This window comes from Rhipicephalus microplus, chromosome 9 (assembly GCF_043290135.1).
Source record: "Rhipicephalus microplus isolate Deutch F79 chromosome 9, USDA_Rmic, whole genome shotgun sequence".
Classification (NCBI taxonomy): domain Eukaryota; kingdom Metazoa; phylum Arthropoda; class Arachnida; order Ixodida; family Ixodidae; genus Rhipicephalus; species Rhipicephalus microplus.
The window spans coordinates 48240163-48266136 of NC_134708.1; the positions used below are offsets into that span (position 1 = coordinate 48240163).

Sequence of the window (25974 nt, forward strand, 5' to 3'; positions counted from 1 at the left end):
ACCCCCTGCATTTTAGTAGCATTCAGCTTAATTGTTATTGGCCAGATATTTATTAACATAAGTTGTTACTTTGACTGGATGTGTGCATTTATTTAAGCTTGCCACAATGTGTTCACACTGCCAGATGTCAGTAGAACCATACACAAGTAGACCAGTTCTGCAAATATACTGAAATGCTATGCGAGGATAAGTGCAACTATTTCTCATATGAATGAAGGAAAGGAATTTTGAGAGGTTATTTCTTTTTTCACAACGTAGCCGAGAGATTAGGCCTATGTGTCCCGACATGGGAGCGGCCGCTGCGTGCTAGTTGATGCTCGGACGAACCTAAATAAGTCTTTCCGTACCATACCAGATGATGAAGCCAAAAAACGTATAGGGGACGTTAATTATGCTGTTTTAGGTGTATTGTAGTCAGTGTTACGTAAATGTACGTGAAAAATGTAAAGTGCATGAAGGAAATTGCCACCGGCATGAACCGAACCAGCAACTTTCGAATCAGAAGGTTGCGTGTTTGGCCCTTCTGTGAAGCAATTAAGTTGTCTTTTTGTTTACTTGACCTTCTTCAGATATATATCCCAATTATACATCAATACACCTAAAACATTACAATAGATGTTCCCACTATGTTTTAGTCACCATTATCTGCTAGTTTTCGTTAAGGTTACTTTATGTATACGATGTCACGCAAGCATGTATGAGCATTGCCTTCTATGGAGTACTAGTCTACAGGTTTACATGTATGATTACCTGACAGCAACTCCAGTGTTGCATAATTGACAGGGCGCTGCATGACCACAGATGACCCCAAGAACAGATGATACGGTTTTTATTGTACAGTGACTAGCATCATAAACAAGTCACAAACATCCCTGAACATTACCAAGGGTGCAGTCCTAGATGATGATCGACTAATGGATGACTGGTTTCACCTTTTCGAGCTCCTTGCAGCAACCACATTGATTGCAATGAGAAATTGTTGAAAAGTTCAGTGAATATGTCAATGGTGAGGCATTAAACTTACCCCAGATACTCAAAAATGATGAATTTCGGTGAGAAATTATTAAAGAATGTGGGACCACCCCACTGATAAAATACAGCAGAGACCCTTTCACTCGATGCATCACCTGGAGGTATTGTATATGGGTCTCTAAAACCAAAGCCAAAGAATTTGTTACTGTAATCCGCCCAGCATAAAGCTATGCTGATTTCTGTTGGTGTCGGTACATAGCAAATACCGCTCACAAAAACAAGGTTGGCTTAGCTGCGCAATTTTCGAAACACAGAGTGAAAACGATCATGCAGCAAGCACTATTACCAACGCTTATTCAACTCAAATTATTGTTTGCAAGGTGTTACTATAACACACTAGATACCATTTCAAAGCTTTTCATACATGCCAAGATGGCAATACTGTCCTCAAAGCAAATGCCGCATTTCACATGCACAGCCAACCACATTTGATGCAGCCCTATAATGAATTTTTCCATGGCCCATGCTAGACTGCAAGACTGAAGCTCCATTGACAACAGACACCTGAATGTATTTACAGACAGGCCTATCACAGGGAGCCCAAGGTGAAGCAGCATCCACTACTATAATGTCCGGTGATCGACCATCTGTAATTATGTGCGAGTTTGGTACTGCCGACTACAATAAAACAGAAAGCACTTCTTTTGCTAAGAAGCAAAGGAGACCATCTTTTCATATAGACACGCAGTGAAATCAACAGAGGCACACGTTCAGTTAAGGATGAAAATCATTCACTTTAATCGGAACGAGGGAGTGCTCGCATGTACATTTCAAATTGCTTCACACCATCCCAGCTTCCTTCAGAGCAGCAGTCCTTGACAACAGTCTGCCACTAAAGCATCATCCATCAATATCAAACATTGTTTATTCAATCAATTATCAGATCAACCAACGGGAACAGAAAGCAGAGGGCAACCATCAACACATTCACAGCAGGTACTGCATTCGCACCATTTCACGACGCTCGTGGAACTCCTGTAGCCCTTCAGATTAATGAAGTTTCAGGGATTCCTGCTTTTAGACAAGCAGCTGAGAATGCTAGTGGCTGGCACGGTGTTGTTTCAAGTGCCGCACAAGCAGGTGCTGCCTGCCAAACCTTGAGGAACACAGGTGGCACGCAAAACACAGTCGATGATCCGCGTGATAAGCAGCGCGCCTCAGCAGGTGATTTGCTCCGAAAGGTTCGCCACAGACAGGACACATGATTAAGTCGTCATCCAACCCTGCACCAACACCCTCGGCTTGCATGGACCTGGTACCGCACGGGAGCTCTTCCTGCTAGGACCAAAGCACAGTGTTAAGATATCTCACACCTCATTATATTGAAGTTGCACGTTACACAAAGTAATATTTGTTATATCCAAAAGTTTATTATTAAGGTATATTTCTTACACTGTATCTACCATCTTCGCAAACACCATTTCTACTTACCAGTTCTGGTGTTGCTAAGATCGATGTTTCTGTTGGCATCGCTACATAACTATAAACAACTGGTTACATAAAACATATGTGGCTGCTTAACGTATGTCTGTGCGTGCCTTTGTACATACCCTTAGTTTCGCTTCGTAAAGTTTTGCTCAATAAAAAATTCAACACAGTCAATCTTCCATCCGCATGCTTCGTATAACATCGATTCCCAAGGTACGTGGAATCTGCCAATTTCTTTCTTAATTTACTTCGTTATAATAAATATTTCCTTATATTCTGGTTTGTTACATTGAGGTTGGGTTGTATAAATACTTCATCCATTCTGTAAATAGGTGAAGATTGGTGGGGTATTTCGAGAAGCATTGGTTGGCGGGCTGGTTCATGAAAGACGCTGTAGTGGCAGGCTCCAGAAATTTTGACAACCTGGGACACTTTAATGTGCATCTGAATCTAAGCACGTGGGCCTCTAGTGTTTAGGCTCCATCAAATTGGAGCCCCTATAGCTGGGTTCGATTCTGCGACCTTTGGGTCAGCAGTCAAGCACCACAGCCGCTACACCATCACAGTGAGTTCTAAAAATAGGCGTTACGAGGACTTGTTACTCCACTTATCCCGTGTTCAGAAACGTTCTTTTACTGGACCTCGACCTGAAACCGACTTCAATGCAGCGCGTTTGAAACGTGTCTGTGCATTTTTGCTTTCTTGGTACCGCCTAAAGACAGCGCGTTCGAAATGCATTCAGTTTCAGTCAAGCAGTGTTTGTGAATACGGGGTAATGTTCTTGCGTCTTTTCAAGAGGGCATCATCACAGCATAGCTAGCACATAGTCGATGGACTATGAACTGAAGGGCACTACAATTGCACTGCTTACCACTTCACCCCTCCAACCCTAGCGCATGCTACTTCAAAGATTTCTGTACTGTTTAAATGCGTTGGGCTGAAATATAGAAAAAAAACAAAAAATCTCGGTTTTTATAAATGACTACAAGAATTACTTGGAAGTGGCCCGCTTCGGGCTAGGAAACCAGTGCCCCTTGAAAAATGTGAACGAAGTTTTCCATGCTGTACCATACCATACCCTAGGAGAAGTATGCACAATAGTGTCCTCATGCAAAGTGGAATGACGGTACATGTAACGAAAGCTGTTGCAGTCGATGCATAGCGAAGCACCATCCAGACTTACATCACAGCTTTGTGAATGTGACCTGCAGGTTGTTATGTTGGCCACTTCAATATATATTTTAAATTTTTAGAAGAATGAAATTATTTTGATCTTTTGATGTGATTGCGGTCTTTTTGATAAACCGGAGACCAGCACACGTCATGGTGCCACATCAATCGCAGCTTCGTTGACATTGTACTAGCTCCCGCATGTGCACTGCACACTTCAAACTGAAATTTGGCCCCTGTGCTGAAATTGTGGTCTTTCTGCAATTAAGTAAATGTAGTACTGTCCTTACGAAGATACTGGTAAACTGTCCATTCATGGTTTGTGTCTCCGGCACTGCATGCAAGCCTGTATTTATTTACTTTCGCACATCCTTGTCATAATATTGGCATCTCTAAGGAAACAAAAACTGAAGGGAAAACTTGTACAGCAAAATACCAGTTAAAAAAACTTTTTTTAGGTTGTAATACCATTTTTAAATCACCCACACAAGTGCCACTGCACCCAATACTAGGTAACACTTCAGTTTAACAAAATTCAGTGCACAGTGCATTTCAGTTCGACAAACATATTTCATGACATCATCAAATGCCTCACAAATCATGTTGACCCCTTCAACTAGTGTAACTTCACTTTTTTTTAGCACAGTTTTGCCTCATCATTGTGCACTGGTTTTGCCGTGCAAGCATACCAAGTTGCTTAGCTCGACGTGTTCCCATGTTCTGAAAAATCTCGCCAAACAGTTTGGCCCATGATGTAAGCACTGGCCTGTACGTTGCGCCGTGCAACATACTCTCTGAGGAAAAATGAGAGTGCGTTGCCCAATAATTGTCATCTGGCTTGCATGCGCTTCCTTTCTTCATAACTGTGAGCATGCTACTTTTTCTGAAAACAGTTGTATGTCGCACTGACAACTACATGCCTCATGACCGAGAGGTGGTGGGCACGCAGCGATAACACAATAAAACTGTGCGAGATAGATGATGATTACTGTTGTGAGGCAGAAAGACTCCAAAATAAGTACAATAAATCAATGCCAGCTAGCCTGCCTACCTATCCTTCTCATTCAATACCTTGCTGCATTGACAGCACAGCAGTTGATTGCAATTGTGCCTAGTGAAGCTGGTCTGACCCCATTTCTGAACCTAAGCACCCTTTGCTTGCGCACTCAAATCTCGATGTAACGAATCTGGATATAATGAAGTAAATGAATAATAGCTCTACCTTAAATACACTGCTGCCAATACAGGTTTATAACAAATATTTTGATATAACGAAGTTTATTCATGGCAGGTGTGACTTTGCTATGATGAGGCTTAAGTGTACGATTATTCTTAAATAAAAATACAAGTACTGGCTTGGTGTTTGAGATTAGAATGCTGCCAACAGGAACGTAGCCTCACCTCTGGCACATCGAACTGTTCAGATTCATGCTCCTCCAGAGGTTCCTGCTTGATGATTACCGGCGATACACTGGTACCGCCCGGGACAAGAACAATGGCGCTATTTCTGTTCACTGTAGCAGGAGTTCCATCAACCGAGCTGCTGTCACTACTGAAGGGGGTCTCGATACGGGGGGAAGGGGCAGTGCCCATCTCCCTCCAAGGCTGCAGGTCAACAGATGTCTTGGCCACATCTGCTAGTGAAGCCGAGATAAAACAATGCACGTCAATTTAGCACAGGTTGTGCTGCACCACATTGCGAGCAGATCTTAACTCTCTGTTGCCCAACATAACATTTCCCCAACATCATTATTATAGCGTGAAATTCCGACTTAGGTGAGGAAATCATAACCCATGACCTACGGCACTGCTTCGCAATATTCTGATGCCAGACTACTCAGTCAATGTGTCAAAAAGCAGTTGAGGTTGCTTGATGCAGAGATGTGTGGACATCACAGTAACATGTGACCATTTTCGCGAAGCACAGACTTCATAATGACATTTGCAAAGAGATGTTGCGTCTTGGTTGGTGCAAATATACAAAAGAAAACAGACAAAGCACAGTGCAATAACACAACATGAAACAAATGGTAGGATGTACTCAATAATAACTACTGGGGTTTAGCATCCCAAAACCGTTAGAATGCACATGAGAAAACCGCGTCATGAGAATAGGACGAAAGCAGGTGGCACTGCTTACTCTTTCACATCACATTTTTCTTGTCAGTTTCTCATCTCAAGCAAACCCAGGCGTGAATTTCGCAGTTAACTCTTGTCTGATGCAATCAGAAAGTGCCACATTTTGTTTCAATAAAAGTAAAGGTGCCTGAATCTGTCGTGCGAAGATGAAACAGCTGCTGTAGAAGCTATCTAGAATACCAGCCTAACATAACGAAAAGTAACAGTGGTATTGACACAGACAACGTACACTTCTTATTGAAACGAGAGGAACGTGCAAATATGTCATCCCGAGTATAAAATACATTTCACAGCAAGATGCAACCTCTGTACAGAACTTTCAATGTTTTCAGCTAACCTTACCGAGTTTGTACACTGTCATGTGCCGATCTATCACGTGCCTGTTACATTTGTTTGCATTTTTTATAGTCCTACATTTTTTCAAGCTGTTTAGTATTATTTATAAGCAAATTGCACTGTATAACAGGCATTATGCATATTTAGTGTAAGACAGCACTCAAGCGTTTTCATAACAAATGCACCTCTGGATAAAATAAGCTTTTCTAATAATGTTATGTAGCCAGCACAAATGGCTTTGAAACTTGAAAAGATTGGCATTGTTGTCAGGAAAGCCATTTATTTATCTATGGGATAAAAGTGCACCGGCTGGTGCTGATCAAATCACTATATTAGAAGAATTACAGACAACTTCCAAAACTCTCTATGCCAGTTTACTCTGCTTTGTCAGCTCACTACTTGCGGACACAACAGCACAGCAAAGTCTCATGTTCGGTTCGCCCGCAAGTGACCCGGCAGTAAACTTATGCAACAGAATAAAGTACTGGGAAAATTCTTACAATGAAGCAGTCTTAATCTACCCTGCGCCACAGTAGCAGCTGGTATCGACAAAAACTACAAGCGCATATGTGTCATTCGCTGAGCCAACAGACCATGTGATCTCATGCTGACCAACCAGATGCGAATGCGCGCATTCAGATCTAGCGATCGATTCATGACATCATTTGATTTAAACAGCCAATCATATAGGCTCGGGCAATATTCTAACTAAACGTGACCTCACCAACTAATTGTATAGCCTCACATGTATATACTTTGTCGTGCAGAACATGCAGCATGGTGAGCACGCAAAGCACAGCGTGAGTGCCAGGGGAACGCTGACTGCGAACTGTGAGCCTGTGAAGCTGAGGCAATTCACCAACGACTTTGAAACGTGAGATCATGAACCCAAAGAAGCTTGCCACGAGACAGTACAAAGCTCCGAAATACAAACTCGCGACGCCGAGCCCAGCACGACAAAGATTTGCCACCACTACAATGAACAGCAGGGAATACTGCAAGCACTGTTGCAAGGGGGATCATCGTACTTGGACAGCTTTCCTTATGACCATCTTCACAGGATGAAGGGGCCATTTTTTTTTTTTAGCTAGGTAGCTTTAAATCCCCATATGAGCAATTTTTTGTAGGATCAGCTCAGAGGCAGTTAACAGCCCCTGCGCTGGGTGGCAACTCAGAACCTTTCACTCATACACGCTGCTGCTGAAGGAGATATCAGTGTCGTAGCGAGAAGCAATAGCACAAATTGGGACAACCACCGCAAACGCACGCCAGTCACCGAATGTCGACATGAACGCGAGCAAAGACCCAAACAGTCATAAATAAGAAATCAACTGGCAAAAATGCTAAAGGCTAAATCAAGCCATCAACTAATTAATCAACATAAACAATGACGACAGGAAAAGCATACGAAAATAACCAAAAGTGTGGAAAAGGAAACGAACGGGCCATCAATGTCTACAATGTCAATGAGACAACACTCTTGTACACTATTCACCACTATGCCGAGTAGTTTCGCGAAAAACCCTTTTCCTTGTGCTAGTTTCGTGATATCAGCACTGCCTCCTATAGGTCTTTAACAGCACAGCCTGGGGCATCAGCTACAGACCTTGGTAACCTGAAATAAGAAAGTCAAAAGATTTAGTGCAAACACTTGTTTTTGGTAACAAAATACAGTTTCCTTTTTCTTCTCATACTCTCACACAGTAGCCAAAAGCCTTGTTGTTGAATGTAAATACCACTGTATGAATTGAAAATAGACAAAAGCCATGTACAGGCTTAGCAGCTGTCAACTATGCACGCAGAATGTTTTTTTTTTTAAATAAGGGGCACTTAGAAAAAATACCAAGGTGCTATTTTGAAAGTTCACTTTTGTTATTTTTCGCAGTGGCAATCATATCTTTAGCAAGAAAAATAAAGGTTATATTTGCTGAATTTTGATGCCTAAATAACAGCGCTGATAGACAAGTATGATAGTATGAATTTCAATGATTTCCTGACCTTAGATCATCGTGGCAAGATTGTTGAAAACTTGAATATCAAGTCGAGTCCTCAGCTTTGGTAAGACCTCACTACCATAGAGCATCTCTGCCAGTAAAAATTTAACTAGGCTCGAACAAGCAAATGTCTTCAAAATCCACGACATCACAACAAGTAAGTGTGAAAAGGAAAGGATGCCTTTCATGATTCACTAAACGTCTTCCGATGGCTGATTCAGCAACATAGCTCATATCACGCTTCTTTATAGCGTCCCTTTAACTGACGCAAATTCGGGAGTTGGAAAGTGATTCAGAAATTCATACTGATTCTTATAAGCCTCAAGTGTTGGAGTGTAAATCAGCGCCACCACTTGGCACCACAGAGATTCGCACGTTACTCTGCCTTTTAACTATCGTAACCAAGGCTTATTTGTTTTGGATGTGTGAGCAAGCAATGGTTCACAAATTATGGTTGTCTGTAAAAAGAAGAAGACAAGAACTTCGTAGCAATCAGACTAAATGGTAACTAAGTGATATCGCTGCTTAAACAGAACTGCACTTATTTGGCTTCTTTCGTGCTTGACTGCTGCAGCCTCACATACCTTTGTTAGTAAACAAAACTTCTGCCAATATGGAGCACATTTTCTTCAACCGTTCATGTTACATTAAATGAGGTTACATGGTACAGTATTTCTGCCAGTTATTTTATACTTGAACATCTTAGCTTGCATCTGCTTTTCATGTATGGTCCTCCCACAGTTCTTCATGACTACCGAGACAGAGAAGTGGCACTAAAAGCAATGCACATGAAAATGCAGGTTTGTGTAATACATATTCAAGTTGTCATCATACTCTAACATGCCAGACACCTCAAAGACGTCCTTGGCTAGAACCGTTCCGTGACAACACTAGCCAATATATACTACACACTACACAGAACACCAAACTTCTACCAGTTGTCCTGCATTATTCTGTGTAATCTGTACTAGTGTGCAATTACTAGTATTATGGATTCATTAAACTAGCACCAACCAGCCATTAAGCCAGTACCACTAAGTCAGTTTCAACTAGGATGGATGGATTCTATCTGTCATAATGGTTCATTCTGAATGAGAGAGGGGGGGGGGGGGTGGTAATCAAGGGCTTGTTCTTTTTTTTTTGTCTTGTTAGATGCAACTTAATGAGACAAACAAACGAAGCTAAGGAAGGTTTAGAAGACATGCATAGCAGACATAGGTTTAACTATAGTGTAGTAAATATGGTATAAGTAGAAAGGAGTTGAAGTGGATGAAAAATGAACTTTTCACAGGAACGCAACTACAACCTTAAGACTACACCCTATACCAAAGCTACATCACTGGTCACATTTCCAGCGTATTTAAGTTCTTGCATGATTCAGAAAGTGTTAAACCAGTGCCGTGCGCAGCCAAGACGACGAGTTGGTTTATTCTAGATTAGAATTGCACATTAAGAGCATCTCCTTTTCCGTATTACATAGAAACAAACTTCAGATCCTTTTGAGAACTTCCGCTTAGAGGTGCAATCTTCGAAAACAAAAGAGTGCTGATTTGCAGCTTAAGCTGGAAGCCTCAGCTCACTCTGCTAGTTTGTCGCCCACTTTTCTCTTTGCACAGCCTCGTAATGAAATACAAGAGAGTAAACATGCTGTAAAGATGTTGTACAGGTAAATGTGGTTCAATTATGAGAGGTTTGCTCAAATCGATTGTTGTCATAATCATGTTTTAACCTAAGTTTCACTCAATGCCAGTTAACAAAACCAGGGTTGCCACTGACTTTCCAGTGAAATTCGCCCAACGACGAGCAAGCAGTTGCCAAAAGTCGGCATTTTTCTTCAGATGTTGCCAAAAAAGTTGCCCCTCTAAATATGTGTGACGTGACTAGTAATGAAAATCGCTAATGATGTACAGCCTCCTGCAGTACCATACCATCCCTAACCCGCAAATTATATTGGTGCTGTTTATTGCCAGTTGCATCAACCGCTTCACCATGGGAGCTCTGCATACATTAGCAGCGTGCCTGAATGCAAGCGGAAAAGTCCGTCATGATTTTAGTTGTAGCCAATACAAGTCAAGAAGTCGTTACAAGAGAAGGACGGCGTGCGTAGCCTTACCAGAAACTTAGAGAATCTCGTCGCAGTGGTAATGATGTGTTCGATAACAGAACTTCAGTACCAAGCAACAAAAATTAATTTGAAAGAACTCCTGAACTATGGCAATGCCCGTACCATGCTTTCTGTGCAGTCACGCTTACGCTCTACATTCGCCTCAATGCAGTTTTTGAGGGCTAGCCAAAGAAACAGATTTCTTGGCCGGCCCAAAAGGTATGGTAGTAACAAAGTTAAATTCTACACATCGGATTAAGGAGTACTGCAGCAGCGAAGAAGTCAACTAGCTATTTAGGACAGCTGGAGCTGTGGTCAAAACACGCGGCCTAACCATCCCTTAGCCACTTAAGAAGCGAAACTTTAAAGAAGCTTAAAGAGACACTAAAGTCAAATAACAATTTATGTTAGAGAGAAAGCTCAATGTTTGACAACATCTAAAACGACAATATTATCAACAACAGTGCCCTACTTACCGAGAAATTAAAGTAAATACACAAGACCACAAGCGCCGCAGTAGGGCATTTATAAATGATCCCGATGACATCAGACGGACCGCCAACAATTAATCACTAGTAATCAATCTAACTGCACTAAACAAAGAACTTTCCGTGCATCAAGAGACACAATAAAATGCTGCTTGTTTGTTTCTGTTTGATTCATGAAAAAAGGAACCGTTGGACATTATGGTGAGTCACGCCAGTCGTTCAAAAATTCAATTTTCGCATGGTTACATGGGACAGGTAGTGCCATCTAGCGGGGTGCAATTGAAACAAAAGCATCTGCATTCTCGGAGCCAATGAAGAGAAATTGGTCAACGGCCGCTTTTGCTGCTGTGGCTCCCACTGCTTTCGGTCTGCTGCTACTAGCACACACGGCAACACACGGCAATAGTGACGTGAGACAGACCGGTCGGTCCGCTTCTTGAGGCGGGTAATTTGAAGTGCTCTGACCCGATGCGGACCACTGAAACATGATTTTATTTCATAATACGCTCCTCCTCTGCACAAAGGTAACACTACGAGGTTTCTGGACTGCCATTTCAACAATCAACATCGACTTACTAGTTGACTTTAGTGTCACTTTATTGCTCCTAAATCACCTAAAAAACTTATATAGCACCACTTCGCAATCCACAAAGCATTCGGCTGATCTAAATTTATTTGGGAGATGTCTGGCGGATCCACCAGTGCCTCCAGGATCTAGGTGAATTAAGAAAATACACATGAGACACAGAAGAGACGTACTGAATTGCACGTAAAGTGTGCCTTCTACTGGTGAGTTCAAAACTATGAAAAAATAGAAAAAAATGTTGTTTTCCACTCGTTTTGAAAGCACTGAGCATAAAATTCATAACTCAGTTGAGACCTAACTTGAAAATCGCTAGAAATTCACCATGTTGCCATTCACTATTTTAGGTCGCCACAGGCTTCTCAAATTCGCCAATTCAGCGGAAAGTAGCCACCAGAGGCAACCCTGAACGAAACCCCTTTTGCAGTCCTGTGACGTTAAACAGTGCAGAACTGATGGTGTGAAATTTGGCAAAGTCCGTGTCATCACAGTTTATGGAACAAAATGAGAAAGAAACAAATAACATTTTTAGTCATGACTTTACACATCTCATTTTTTAAAGAAAGACCACATAGATTAGGGTTTGATCTATTAAACCAACCAAAAGGCAACAAGAGGCCTAAAGGTGAGACCTAAGTGAGAACTATACAAGTATTTTTGTATTCAGAATGCGGTTACCATAGCTGGGCATCAAATCCACATCATGCTGAGTTGCGAATTGCATCAGCCCCTGAACTGCTGCAATGAGCACCAATTTTGGCTGGGCTTCTCATGTTTATTTATATGTTATACATTGTACAAAGACTCAAATGATGACACCCTGCCTGTGGTGTTTCTAAACACAAAAACACAAACCACATGTAATGTAACATTTAATAAATATGTATCAATGAATCGACCACTGCACTTGAGAAGCACTGTGAAAAAACACTTGAATCACGGCACTGTCATGTCAACATATAAAGCAGTAAGTGCCATACCCTATAAATACGTGCAAAATATGTTCAAGTCACCAGAAAGACTACAGCTGCACTTCAGCATTTGTGATATTTCTAGTTTAGCGGCACGCACAAATGTTACAAATTTGGGCAAACTAGTGTGGCAAGACTGACATTTCGGCAAGTCAGTACAAAGCATTCGTGACATGAGGATTGTGTTGCATGACAGTTTGAATGAGCACACCCGCGAGAACCCATACACCACTGACCTTGTTGTCGAGTAAACACACGTTGAACAGAAAACAGTATGAATCGTCCAGATGCAAAATTTTCCCAGTATGAACACTCGTATTAGGTGCTCGGCAACTGAAGCCCGAATCTTGGACCGAATGGTGACTGACACTTCTTGCTCTATTGGAGAGTGCGAGACAGTTGCTAGGCGACAAAGTTCTGTCCCACCCAAACTACGAAGCCTCATTTTTGCTGCATACTACATTGTAGCAGATTAGCGCACCCAGTGATTGACAGTGGCGCAAAAATTGATGGCAGCCATGTGCTCCGAGTGTCACGTTTCAACCGTTGAGCGTTGCACCCTCCTGCACAGACTCAACTACCAAACACAACGGACCATTGGTTTGGGCCAGCTCGTTCATAGTTGAGAACATTGAAACGTAGTCGAGAGTTCGACGGAATGCCGTCTGGTCAGGTAAAGGCATTGTTGAATAAAACAGGTCACTGACCAATGTCAAACAAAACAATGACGTTTCGGGACCCGTACGGATCCCTTGTGAACAAGATTGTGAACAAGGGATCCGTACGGGTCCCGAAACGTCATTGTTTTGTTTGACATTGGTCAGTGACCTGTTTTATTCAACAGAACATTGAAAAGTAGAACAAAGAACGGGGACTGCGAATGTACAAGAACACAAGATTGATGGAGTCCTGCGTTCACCTGTCTAAAATTCTGGTGCGTTCACTGTTCTTTGCACTACTCATCAATGCTTTAACAAACACACTCCATTTAACAAATTTCAAAGCAGCAACAAGAATGCTTATACAGGCCAAGTAGGTGTTACCAGGTAGGTATTACCAGCGAGTGCAATTGAGATAGACTTGACTCAGCTTGAGAAGACAATGAAAGCCTTGCCAGTAGCCAAGTGAGAAGACAGACACACTTAACGGTCAGCTAATCATCCAACATCACAGTGTCAGAACATTTTTCTGATGCCTAGTTTCCTGCAAACGTTGACATTATTGCTGTACACACATGCAATGTATTCAGAGACGCACAAAATCCCACCTCTCAATGGATGAAAAAAGAGAAAGTGCATAACCGATACAGGTATTACAACTTCAGACACTAATAAAGTGCAGTGCAATTAGATGGAAAGGTGGGCTAGTTGGTAATTCATGATTGTTCAGCGAACTGGGAGCGCGGGAGGAACACAGACACGAAGCAAAGAGGAGGCACACAGCACAGCTCGTGCTGTGTGCCTCCTCTTTGCTTCGTGTCTGTGTTCTTCCCGCGCTCTTAGTTCGCTGAACAATTACTAATAAAGTCATCACGAAACTTGAAGATGCTTGGGCGTCAACGCATGATCTGTAGTTGCTTACAATAATAATAATTAAAAAAAAAAAAGCTGGCGTCTCTCATAATCATATGGTGGTTTTGGGACGTTAAACTCCACATATCAATCATAAAAAAAAAAGCTCTGCCTGAAACCTTCCCTGTTCCACCAAGAGAGAATTCACCCAGATGCTCCATCAAGTCGCATTTGCTTCCTTTCGTGACATCAAGCATTTCCGCGTGCCTATAACAGTCAATTTTACCATGCAGGCGTAAACTAACATAGCTGGTGTTAGGTACGAAACTTCAACATCCTGCGAAATTTTATCAGGAATTGTGACACCACTGCTCAGTTGAATGTAACATTTTAGGTAGCAATGAATAACCTTCTAATGCCCAATGTGCCTAGTATTCGCACTACCGGATGTAATGTACTTAAAAGATTCGAATGGGAGCTTACATGACTGTCTTACACAGGTGGGCGGCAGTTGTCTTGCAATACAACTAGATATTGTGATACAACCAGCACGCTTTGCATGCGACAATGCAGTGACAGTGGTTATTGACAAAAAGTATGAAAATACCGCCTAAGGCAAAGTCTGACCTTAATTATTAATGATTCATCTTAAGTGCCTTCGTGCTGAGTATCAAGGGGAAGCTAGAACTTGCTGCACAAAACTTACAGTGTATTCACAAGTACATGTAAATTCCCACATGCAGGCATATGAAAACAAAAGCAACTAATAAAAAGCAGCACACAGCACAATTTGTCTGGTCTATATCCGAAACCGCGTACTGACCCACCCACTCACTCACTAAGCCATACACACACACACCAACAAATTTATGACAGAAAGTACCAATGTACAGTAAAAGCTCATGGATTCGTATTTCACGAAACCAGAAAAAAAATGGCTGTATTAATCAAGTCCCGAATTATCAAAAGTATCAAGAAAACTAGAAAGAAATATCTATAACATTAACACACTTTCATTTTCTTGATGAATACGTAAATGCTGTACTTGTTCAGTACAAGAAAAGCGTAAAAGTTCCAATTTTGATCGTCCCATGAATTCTTTCAGACCACTACCGTGGTGCAAGACCTCCACATTTCAAATAGCACCACAATATGCACGTGATAATACTTTGTTTCACTGAAAAATAAGATACATTTTCCACAGCTGCTGAAGCCTTCATCAACAAGAACGTGATTGTGGATGGCGACGAAATCTTTTTGAATGCCCGCAGCCAACGAGGTGTATGCATGCTATGGCAAACGCAAAATAAGCGTGAAGCTTTGTAGCTTTCATGTCGTTACTGTACGGTTCCCAATGATAAAGATAGCAATGTGGACTGCGTCACCTTGTTTCCGGTGGCCACGAATGTCGTTCTCGCTCGGCTGCAGTGCTTTGCACTTGGCGCACTCCCAAGATTGTTCGAATCAACCGAACGGCTAGAAAATGTGATCAAATTAATGCAGCCTGGCATCATTAGGCAATATATTTTTTAGCTGGGACCGCAAAACGCGTCCGAATCATTCGATTTTCCATATTAACAGAGATCAAATTAACAAGCTTTTACTGTACATAGACAACTACAGTAATATATACAACTGCCACCAGAACTTGACTTTTTTTTCTTTCTTTTTTTTCCCTTGAAAGACACATAGTTATTGCATAGAAGACGAACCTACTGATGATCCCCAGTGATAGTTATCACAAAGCCATCCCACCAGTTCCATTAGTAAACGAGATGGCAGACCGATTGGAATTAGAAAAGCCCTAAGAGAGACAACTGTTATCCACCCTGCTAGCAGCACAAAGGTGCAAAGAAGCCTTCAAACACTTTTCTCAGAAAGAAAGCTTCCTAGTTGACAAAAAGAATGTCAGAATCTTTGCCTGCGCTTTAATGTGTCACTCTGTGCTTGCAATGCTATCAGCTAGCCTCCTGTACAGCCCCAGACAAGCACCGACCCTGGATTTGAAAAGCAGAGCAGGACAAAGTTTTGGTGAGTTAGGAAGCTTTTCTTTTGTGAAACACATAGGGTATAACTTCTTTGTAGCTTACTGCTACAAGAAAGTAGATGACAGATTATCCCTTTCTTGACACTCAAGGACATAATATACACATATAAAACAAAGATATTTTGGAGACAGGGCTGTCAAATACCACAAACCAACAGCCTGGATAAGCCACTGAGATTACACTGGGAGAGGCAGTCACCGAGTTAAAACCATTGTTTCGCAAAAGTGGTCAGAAACCACAGTGAAAAATTGGTTGTTCTTGCACCGAACTGCAGCTGAAGAGAGAACATTGGTGTGGCCATCTCACGAATCCACTGGGGTCTTGTGCCTGGCCACGTGGAAACACAGGTGATGCTTCATTATGAACATCATGCCACAGAGGCTGCATTCGAATCGCCTCTCACCTGCATGGACAACAGAAGTGCCAAATACTGTACATGCAAGGCGGCTACAAACTGTTCTCTTAAATAAGTGTATGCGCCCGAGTGCAATGCTACTACATAATCAATGTAATCATTTTTTCCGGAACCTTTCTTTGATTGACACTTTCTGTACAACAAAACATCCACAGTATCGCAGTGTTTGAGTCGTTCATCACTTTGACATCAGCAGCACATTCATTTTTTATGTTGTATTTTAGTGTCAACCTTTTTGCATGTTTTTAAGTACTTTCAAGCAGAGGAGGTGTTGTGCCAAGCATATATTTGCAAAGAAGCCAAAAAGTAGCATCAATCTTCAAAAGTCTCAGTGAGAAGGTGGTCTTGTACAGCTTAAATATACATGTACGCAGCGCAACACACAAAGAATACGCCACAGCATTGCAGCAAGTCTGTGCAGCCAATTCAGTCCACTTGCAGTAACTGTGCTCGTGGTCCAAACTTTTGAAAGGAATGCACAACTCAGAATGATCCATGCAATTTCTGCAAGAAGCAAGGTCACTTTATCGCTCTTTGAAAACAAAAAGCTGCTAGGCCCTGGTGAACCAGTGCGTGTCAGGCAAGATACAACATACACGCCAATAGTCACTTTGCACACTTCAAGACAGACTCTGAAGCAGAAGTAAGAGTAGTTTTGCCATCTTTCGTGGGATTATGTACAAGTTTGGATCAAGTGAATGCCAAGGCGTGTGTACTGGAAATCAGAGATCGTACGTTCCGGGAACCTCCAATGCTACTTTGCTGTGGCGCAACAAAGAGTCTGTGCAGAGACTGTAAATTATTCGAACCAGATGATACCCATTATGGTATTACCTGCAATTGAAGACCTGAGAAGACTCTTCGGAGGGAATTCCGTGACACCAGCAATACATTTTCGTGGACTAAGGGAAGTGAAAGAAGAATACCACATTTGCGTGTCCCAAATTCTTGTCCGTTTTCATTGAGTGCTCGAACAGGTGAAGAAGGAAGTGGATGAAGAGGAAGCCCAGGGTTCACACGCCAACCGCATGGTGTGCAGGCCTCGTCGTTGATCAGGTACAGGCTAAGCGCTGATTTCATAAAGCCTAACAAGGTTATCCAGTTGAACACCATTTGCTGCCAGCAGTTGAAGACATCTTAGGCCAGCTTAGTGGGGCACATTTTTTTTTCACCGGGCTTGATGCAAGATCCAGCTTTCACCAAACCAAACCAAGTCATGAGAGCAAAGAAGTGACGACACTCATCCCGTCTTTCGGCTGCTACTGCTACAAGCATCTTTCAAGCTACAAGCTACATGGCATTGCGAAAGCGCCCGAGTATTTCCAGTGATTTATGTCCAAAATGCTCAAAGGAATCACTGGAGCTATAACAAGATAGACGACATACTCGTGTTTGGTTGGAACCGTCAACAGCATGACCAGGCTCTAGCTAATGTGTTGGCGCGATTAACTCAAGTCGGTGTCCCTCTTAACAAAAGGACATGATTGATACCTCTAAAACCCTAAAGCCAAACATGTATTCACAGAGGTAGTCGAGCGTTTATTGTGTGCTGTCGTATGAGAGCTTGTAGATTGTCTACGGGTGTTCGGCAGCTAAAGCACCATTCCACGTGGATGCACCCAGGTTGATGCCTATAGTGGTACATCTCCATATCGACCACAAACGCCAATCACTGAACCGTTGCGGCAGGTGGGGTTGTTAGCATATACTTGGACATAGCATATCGTGAACCCTGTGCAAAGACAACACCGACAAGCACATAGAAAAATCACAGTTTAACCCCAAGGGCAAATCAATGAATGCGATAGCAACAAATTGGAATGTTATGCAAAAAACAACAAGCAGCTTGAAACTTGCAGCACTCCGCTCAAGCACAAAGGATACACGAAAAGAACACGCACAGGATGAGCACGAACTCACACACACACAAAGCTTCCCCTTGTGTGCATCTCTCTTCTCACCCGTCGTATTCACTGCATCTTTTACTTCTGATCATGAAATATCAACATGTGCAGTTTCTCCCTTTAACAAAATAATAACTTCGTGTGCTCTGTAACTTCACACAAACTTGTGCCTCCTTACAAGATAAGTGCCTGTATGGGTGACTACGCACTGTAAGACAAAGTTCAGGTGCACACAGATTGCAACGGGCGGGGCCAAGACATTCAAAGCACGAAGCGCCCTTCGCACACTCCCGCCATCACGATGCTTACGGGAAAACGCCTGTCTTCGAGATCTGCGTACCACCAGTGGTAAATGTTGTATATAGACTGCTCGCCGTTAATACACATTTAGAATGTACACTGTGAGACCGAGTATTTTAGAGCCGCATGCTGCAGTGTGAAGGGCAATGGGTAGGATTGCGAGTGACGGAACCTTTCCTTCTACATGGTTTTCTTTGTCATCTGTTATAGTAAATTTTACAATGTCATATCCATGACAGAAATGCATTAGCGAAGTTTTGGTGGACCCTGGTATAAAACATTTTCGTGCTGAGGTGTTAGTTCCATGTGTCTTCTGTCGAGCCCTTAGGATTTGTTGCCAGCCAGCTGAGAATTTCTTCAGATCTAGGCCGATTCAAGGCTATCATAGATCACCAACCACCAGTCCAGGTCAGTAGTTTTCATCGGTTATTTGCAATGGTAAGCTACACATGTGGCTCGATTCCTTTCGAACCTGTCCGACATCTCTGCACCTATTTGTGCTCTTGACAAGAACAACACGTGGACAACATGTTAAAATCAAGGGCAAGCACTCAAGAACATCAAGTCCTTCCTCAGCTTCGATATATGTATGGCTATGAACGATTCCCATTACCAAATTATAGTATCGGCTGACGCAAGCCTTACAACCTCGGAGCTGTCTTACTCTAGGTTACACCTTAGGAAGTTAGACGTGCCGTCACTAATGCTTTCAGACGTCTCGCTACTACAGAGGAACATTACTGTCAAACAAAAGAAGGGTTTCTGGCTGTTACCAGGTTTGACCATTACCTACATAGACTAAGATTTGAGGTTCAATCTGATCTTCCTGGGTTGTAGTCCTCCTTTCAAGTAGCAGTCTGGACGCGTAACCAATGCAGATCAAACTGGTGCCTTAACAGTTCGCTCTCAAATACCTTCTTGGAAAACTGGCATCTACAGCCAACACACTATATCAAGAGCATCCTGCCAACTTTCAAAGCAGTCAGCAGCTTCAAAACCTATATTGGAGCAGTTCTTATGGGTCTACATCCATGGCTGGTAAGATGAGATCCATAATTTTGAAGCTCAATATTGTCAGTGTTCTGCGATTATGACCTACTGTGAGAGAGGCTGGCCATCCAAGAAGAGAGTTTTGACCCATTTATCACCACACTGGAAGGAATGGGAAAGGCTGAGTGTGTGGAATTGCACACGTCACAGCAGGGACATTCACACACTGCTGCACAAAGGGCATCAAGGAGTCTACCACTGTCAAGAACGTGCCCGATGCTATGCTTAATGGTCCCATTGCAACCAGCATATTGAAGACCTTTTGACTCAAATGTTCTAATTGTGCCAAGACTCGAGTTGTGCGTTATGAGCCAATACTAACATTAACACTGGAAAGCAGGGCCTGGGAATCGACTTATTCCACATGAAAGAATGTCAGGCTACTCTAGATTTACATAAGTAGTCACACCAAAAACTTCGTCAGCAGAAGTGATTGTTGCTGCGGTGAAGAGTTGTTTTGCTTGTTGTGGGATAGCAGACGCTGTGCGGACGGACAATAGACCTCAGTTCTTGTCCAAGGAGTATGATTGATTTGTATGTGGAGTTTAACGTCTCAAAACCACGATATGATTATGAGAGACGCCGTAGTGAAGGGCTCCGGTCATTTCTACCACATGGGGTTCTTTAACGTGCACCCAAATCTCAGCAAATGAACCTACAGCATTTCCGCCTCCATCGGAAATGCAACCGCCGCAGCCGGGATTCGATCCTGTGAGCTGAGGGTCAGCAGCCAGGTACCTTATACACTAGATCACCGCGGCAGGGCTCTAAGGAGCCTGGCGATTTTGCGTGAACATATGAATTCCGCCATGAAACCAGTAGCTTTTGATAACCTCAGAGTAATAGAGAAGCAGAGCACATAATACATACTGTGAAAGATTTTCTTGGATTTTCTCGGAAGCTCATATTCGTACCTCGCTCTACTCGCATACAGAGATGCACGTGAAGTTTTGGATGTCTCTGCAACTCAGCTAATCAAGTGGAGCAGACTACAAACTCTTATTCTGGTTGAGCCTGAAAGACCTTTTTTTGGCTTTACCGAACCATGGGGAATTTTAAGCACAGAATACTGCAGTGAAGTCAAAGACTACAATCACTGTCACAGTGCAACTCCTCTGATTCCTCTGAATATAGGGGGCCAATGTGTGGATAAAGGATTTAGATTGCAGCAGTAGTGTCACATCCAAACTCAGCAACCAATGCCTTATATGGTTAACAATCCCAGCAATGCTATGCAGAGAAAGCATTACCATCTCGTGCTATTTGTAGGTAACTAGAACGTCTCACAGCAGCGCTCTCGCCACCAATCCTAGGAACTTTGCTATCAAGTCTAACAGGTGCACCAGCCACGTCATCAACGTCAAGAGCATCATCACTGAATTAATTGAGCTTATCACTGGTGCAGCCTGTGGTGATGCCTTTCTTGTTTTGAAGGGCGGGATATACCCGTGCAAGCAAATGTGCCTAAATGTGGTGAAGCTAAGCGTAAGTGTTGTAATACTAGAACCACCGAGCAGGTTGAACCTCTAACCCTAGTTTCCTAATTTAACTAGAGGGGACTCTGGTGCTGCGATCGTTTAGTGACCACGGGAATGATGGGTAGTAGATGGATTTGCCTAGTCTTTGTTCTTGCGGGCTTCGAACGCAGTTGTGGCTTCGTTTATTGCAGTGTTTTATCAGTTTTGTTTCGAACAAAAGAACAAATTGTTTAGAACTTCGTTACTCCGATTCAAATTGGTGAGCCTAAAAGATTAAGGTGGTGAAGCGACGTAACTGCTAAACTATTGCCGACAATTGTTTCGTGACAAAGCAGCTTCAAGCCATGCGAAGCCAGAGGGAACATAAAGTATGAAGACTAGGCAAATCTATGTACTGCCTATCATTCCCATGTTAGCTGAAGCGCCATGCATTGCAGCTCCCATAGACACTAGCGTCAAAGTTCCCTTAATCATGTGCTTTAATTTACAGCTAAAGGGTGGCGCTGATGGCATGCAAGCACCACCTGGCCACAGGTATATAGTTGAGTGGCAGACCCTAATAAAGGACTTGATGTTGCTACAAGACATGCTCGTGTTATAACTCAGCGTCTTTGCAGGGGGGTGGGGGTAGCTTGCATGATGTGAGACTAAGTACTGCCTAAAAGTGTAAAGTCAGTGTCCCTTATGGCCATGGTGACAAACATGGAATGCACAAAGAATGAGGATGAGACAAGACTGCCGGGCAGTTGTAAGTTAGCGCTAGTCATCTGCTTTTGTCTAATTTTTTTTGTGTTGCCGTTTATTTACTTGTGCACCATTGAACGTCATGGCACCGAGGCTGCCAAAGACATAACCATTGCTGCTACAGAGCTGGAATTTAGCCGTGAGCATGTCTCTCCTTATGTTGTGTCTTCCATTTTGATGCACTATTACGTGATCGTGAGTAACCAAGTAGACCAAACTTTGGCCCCACAGAATTATGCTGAAAGATCACAAAATGCTGACCGATCACTCACCAGTGTGCAACCCCTCGTGTCTCAGTAGGTAGCAGCAGAACGTGAACAGCTGGCGGCAGAACCTGCATGGAAATCTTGGATTTTCCAAAGGCTTCCTACGAGGCTGATGCTGCTGCTGTGTTCATGTGGCTATGGTTGGAATAGTGACCGCCACCTGCAAGCCACAGAAATAGCCTTCGACTGGATATCTAATACAACCGTAACAACGGCTACAATGAAAACAATTTTGTTGAAACAACTACACAGATGATGTTGTAGCTTCTGCTTAACAGAGATATGGGAATGACAATTTTTCTAGACTGCATCAAACACAAATTTAATAGTGCCAGTATTGAACAAAATTCAGTAGTCTTCAAATACTGGACAGCCACCGTTACAATGCTGTCACAGGATGTAAAAGAGTAGACACTCCTTCTGCATTATAAGCCATGTTGTACATACCAAGTGTATCATACACGGGCAACTCTGCATTGCAATAAAAGCTAATAATATACAAATAAAAACTTAATGTGCATCTATGCTTTTATGAATATATTAATTGCACACCAGAAAGGTCCATACAACCATTGCATTTCTTGACCGGTGTAAGCATCATGGCATGGCAAAGACAGTGAGAACATGCAGTTTGCAGCCCACACTAATGGCCAGTACAGCAGGACTCTCAAAGTGAGAACACTGTGTAGCAGCTGTGTTAGCTTGTGTCAGTAACATGGTAAGAGACTCCAGTAGAAGACGGCCGAGCTCATGTGATGATGTCACTAACAAATGAACAGCATGTGCACAAAAAGCCACAGTCACTTTAGAATTTTTCTGTAAATGACTATCACCAAATGAATCCAACTAACGAATAACCCAGGCAAAGTACAGGGGACATTAGTCATTGTCATTAACTGTAATATATTGTTGATGACGTAAATAAAAATGAATTAAAGGTTGAGTGACAAATCACCCTTCCCGCCGGTGGGACCCCGACCAACAATCTACGAATTTTGCATACAAGAGAAGGCGTTTTTCCATTCACTTCGCTAAGTACTTCAGTAATTAGAAAGTTGTGGGTTTGAATTCCGCCGACATGAAAATGTACACATTTCACCAACTTTCATTCGTTTCTATGTAGGTCGTAACTACAATGCTACAAGGAATAACAACGCCCTGTGCTTTCCTTAGCTTAGTTGTCAGTCCAATTTACTCGATTGAGTCTAACAAGACAAAAAGCCACTTGAAAACGTTTCCCTTCCTTCATGTGTAAATGATTGCATTGGGCATGTACACAGGCACTAATTGTGATATAAAACGGGGCTAAGAGGATAAAAGAGCCATGACAACCAATTTCATATCATAATATGTGTTACGTGGTCAATCCTAGTGCATTCACAAATAAGCTGGCAAAATTTTAACGCATTTGGTTGAGCACATAATTTATAATTGAACATTTTTATAAACACACACGCAGTCTGGAAGTTGTGCAACACTGGCACAGTCGCAAGCTGTGCGAGCGTCTGCATTCTGAAATTGAACGATTTGGGAAGACGACAGCTGCCCCTCTTGCTGTACATGACGTCACACATGGTATGGCTCTGATTGGCGGTGGGCTGGGTATTTTACACCTGGCGACTTTTCGCGCTTGTATTTTTAAACTGAAATGTTCCTTTAAGGCCCACTATCTGTATAGGCGTAATAGACCCTCTGGTGATAGTTTTCACTGAAAACCAAATTGTTGAGTGACTGTCTTATGGCTCCTTGATAGAGCTGTATCACCCCATATAGCTTGTTCTAGCTTCGCCCCATCTGTGCTGTTTTTTTCAAAAGTTACGACACTCACCACTTGGATGTCATTACTCACAGAAGACATCCTCGGCTCCTTCTCGTTTGCCGTCAATTTCTCATAGTTATTTATCAGAGTTCCTGCCGCGTACAATTTTTCACGCCGCAAAAGCGAACTCGAGTAGTAAGCCGTCATTCAATAGGTCTACCTCCTGTTTTGTTTCTTGCGATGACTTCGTTCTCAGAATCGTACGCAAACTCACTTATTTCCCCCCCTACCCTGCTACAACAAGCAAAAACAAACAACTTCAGTACAATGATAAATTGCAACAGCACATACTAATTCAAAACCAAGCGACTATGATCAAAGCAGAAACATGTGGCAAAAGAGCAACAGTGGCACAAAGGCATAATATACATACTACATGCACAAACACAAGAACTGCTATGAGCTTAGCCTTCAAAATATAAAAGTCGGACAGTAATAAAAATGAAAGAAATCCAGTCAGCTTCCATCTTTTGCTCTTACTACATAAAATAGTTATGAAATGAATGTTCATAACAAAAGCTGGTCGTGCAAGCACACATTCAAGGGAAATCAATACGCTATGTTGCACCAGTTGGTGCATTGTTACTTGAAAGACAAAGTTGCAAGGTCAAATTGAGAAGAACCCATAAGATACAGAATGAATGTCAACTCACAACTCAATTGGTTGGCGTTCTTTCTGTCTTTCCTACATTCCGCTCGATTTTAACGTCGCGCCACATGTTTCAAGTAATGATGGAACCCTAACTTTTTCTACAAACTAGCCATCAGCCAAGCCAACTTTTTGTCCTTCTGATCCTTGAATCCAGTCTGAAGCGACTCGGGTCTGATAACGCGATGTCACAGATTAGTGAAATTCATGCTACAAGCTGAATGTTTTCTGGCGAGGACCTCTAAGAATGTCAGGACCTGCAATATAAGCATTTCCATGTTGTGGTCATGTGGAAACGCAGGATTATAGCACACGGCATTTCTTGGTTTTTCATACTATCAAGGAAATTCGCCATGTACAAAGCGCGTGATCTAACAGGCTTCTACAGTGAGCCCTATTCAGCTGCAACACAAATCACGTTTCAGACAGTGCGAATGAATTAAGCCCAAGACATCATAGCACAGTACATAGGGCCTTGCACCAAACATGTTTCAGTCAATGTGTGGTGTCGGGAATTTCGGTAATACAACACAACGATCACCGTTAAAACGGCCCCAATAATACTAGACGCACACCTACACAGCGCGTGATCGGTCACCTCGCTGCGTGAATTATTTATAATGCTCTACGACAGGGTCATGCATTTCGTAATTATGTGCGTTGTTTCTGCAAGCTTGAAACAATTATATCAACCCCACGTGAAACTTGATTTTAGGGCCAAAATGTTCGCGAATTCTTTTGATACTCCGATCCCGTAGCAATTTTTCTGTGAAGGATACACATGGCGAGGACGGCATGTAAGCTGGCACCGCCAGGCACATCTGCTTGAAAGCCAGGCATATTAGATTACTCATCCTCGAAGCGGAAGACGCCACAACTACCCAAATTCGCGCATTTCTCTGAATCACAACAAGCGCCTGAACTCGGCGGCAAAAGAAACAAACGGCGAGCGCGATCACCTATTTCGACGGGCAAACTGTCAAAACAAAGAGGCGGCGGCGTTATTTCGAGTTGACGTTTGCCTCCGCTTTGAAAACTGCGAAGCCGACGAACGGGCAAGTATTGTAATGACAGCGGAAGTTTGCATGGATGCCGCTTCTCGCGAAAAGAACTGACCTTGCTCTCAGGACATGAGAAATGAAGCAGCCGTCGATGCAGCGACAACTGTGACATGCATTAGATCACTTCGAAAGTAAGCGAAACTCTCCATGCATCTTCGTTTTGATTACTGACATGATCACCTCGATCGTTAAAACAACCGCTGGCAAAAGAAGCGAGATCGATTCAAAGCGGTGTCAGCGAGTAGCGAGGTTTCAGTGCCATTTGCGCCAAAATTGAGAGGACCGCGCATGCTAGTAGTTGAACTAGCTGGCATTCAAAAACGTTTTATTCAGTGATAACGTTTACGAATATGAACTGTCTTGCATTTGTTTTGCGTTCTTAGTTTTTCGTGGCTGCGAGAGATTCACAGAATTGTTTGGAAAGTTGTATTTTGACACTGAATGTGCTAGTTCTGTGCAGCGATGCGCTTCAATCGACATCGAC

At 42.6% G+C, this 25974-nt stretch overlaps 2 protein-coding genes across 7 annotated transcripts in view; one reads left to right on the forward strand and one right to left on the reverse strand.

The window, feature by feature from the left end:
• Nucleotides 1-1746: 1746 nt before the first annotated feature.
• Nucleotides 1747-25697, reverse strand: LOC142771741 (uncharacterized). 4 transcript variants are annotated; one of them, XM_075873601.1, is made up of 4 exons: nucleotides 25546-25697; nucleotides 21968-22121; nucleotides 5032-5264; nucleotides 1747-2310 (listed from the first exon to the last, which is right to left on the reverse strand). In XM_075873601.1, the coding sequence occupies exons 3-4, from the start codon at nucleotides 5221-5223 to the stop codon at nucleotides 2071-2073; spliced, it is 432 nt and encodes a 143-aa protein (XP_075729716.1). In that variant the 5' UTR covers nucleotides 5224-5264; nucleotides 21968-22121; nucleotides 25546-25697; the 3' UTR covers nucleotides 1747-2070. The 4 variants fall into 4 exon arrangements, with proteins under 4 accessions (XP_075729716.1, XP_075729715.1, XP_075729714.1 ...); XM_075873600.1 differs by lacking the exon at nucleotides 25546-25697 and adding an exon at nucleotides 24434-25384; XM_075873599.1 differs by lacking the exons at nucleotides 21968-22121; nucleotides 25546-25697 and having other exon boundaries at nucleotides 5032-13010.
• LOC119163770 (uncharacterized) overlaps nucleotides 25409-25974 on the forward strand; it is a 43372-nt gene continuing 42806 nt past the window's right edge. Inside the window, exon 1 of one of the 3 annotated variants that reach the window (XM_075873596.1) lies at nucleotides 25409-25621. In XM_075873596.1, the coding sequence (XP_075729711.1) occupies nucleotides 25560-25621 (62 nt within the window). In that variant the 5' untranslated portion in view covers nucleotides 25409-25559. The remainder of the gene's footprint in view (nucleotides 25622-25974) is intronic. The other 2 variants (XR_012886116.1, XM_075873597.1) reach the window with 2 other exon arrangements.

Excerpts from the sequence above, each read along its gene's own strand:
- LOC142771741 (XM_075873601.1), bottom strand. The coding sequence starts at position 5,223 with ATGGGCACTGCCCCTTCCCCCCGTATCGAGACCCCCTTCAGTAGTGAC. Across the intron at positions 2,311-5,031 it reads AACAGTTCGATGTGCCAGAG|CAGGAAGAGCTCCCGTGCGG; the intron begins GTGAGGCTACGT and ends CTTTGGTCCTAG.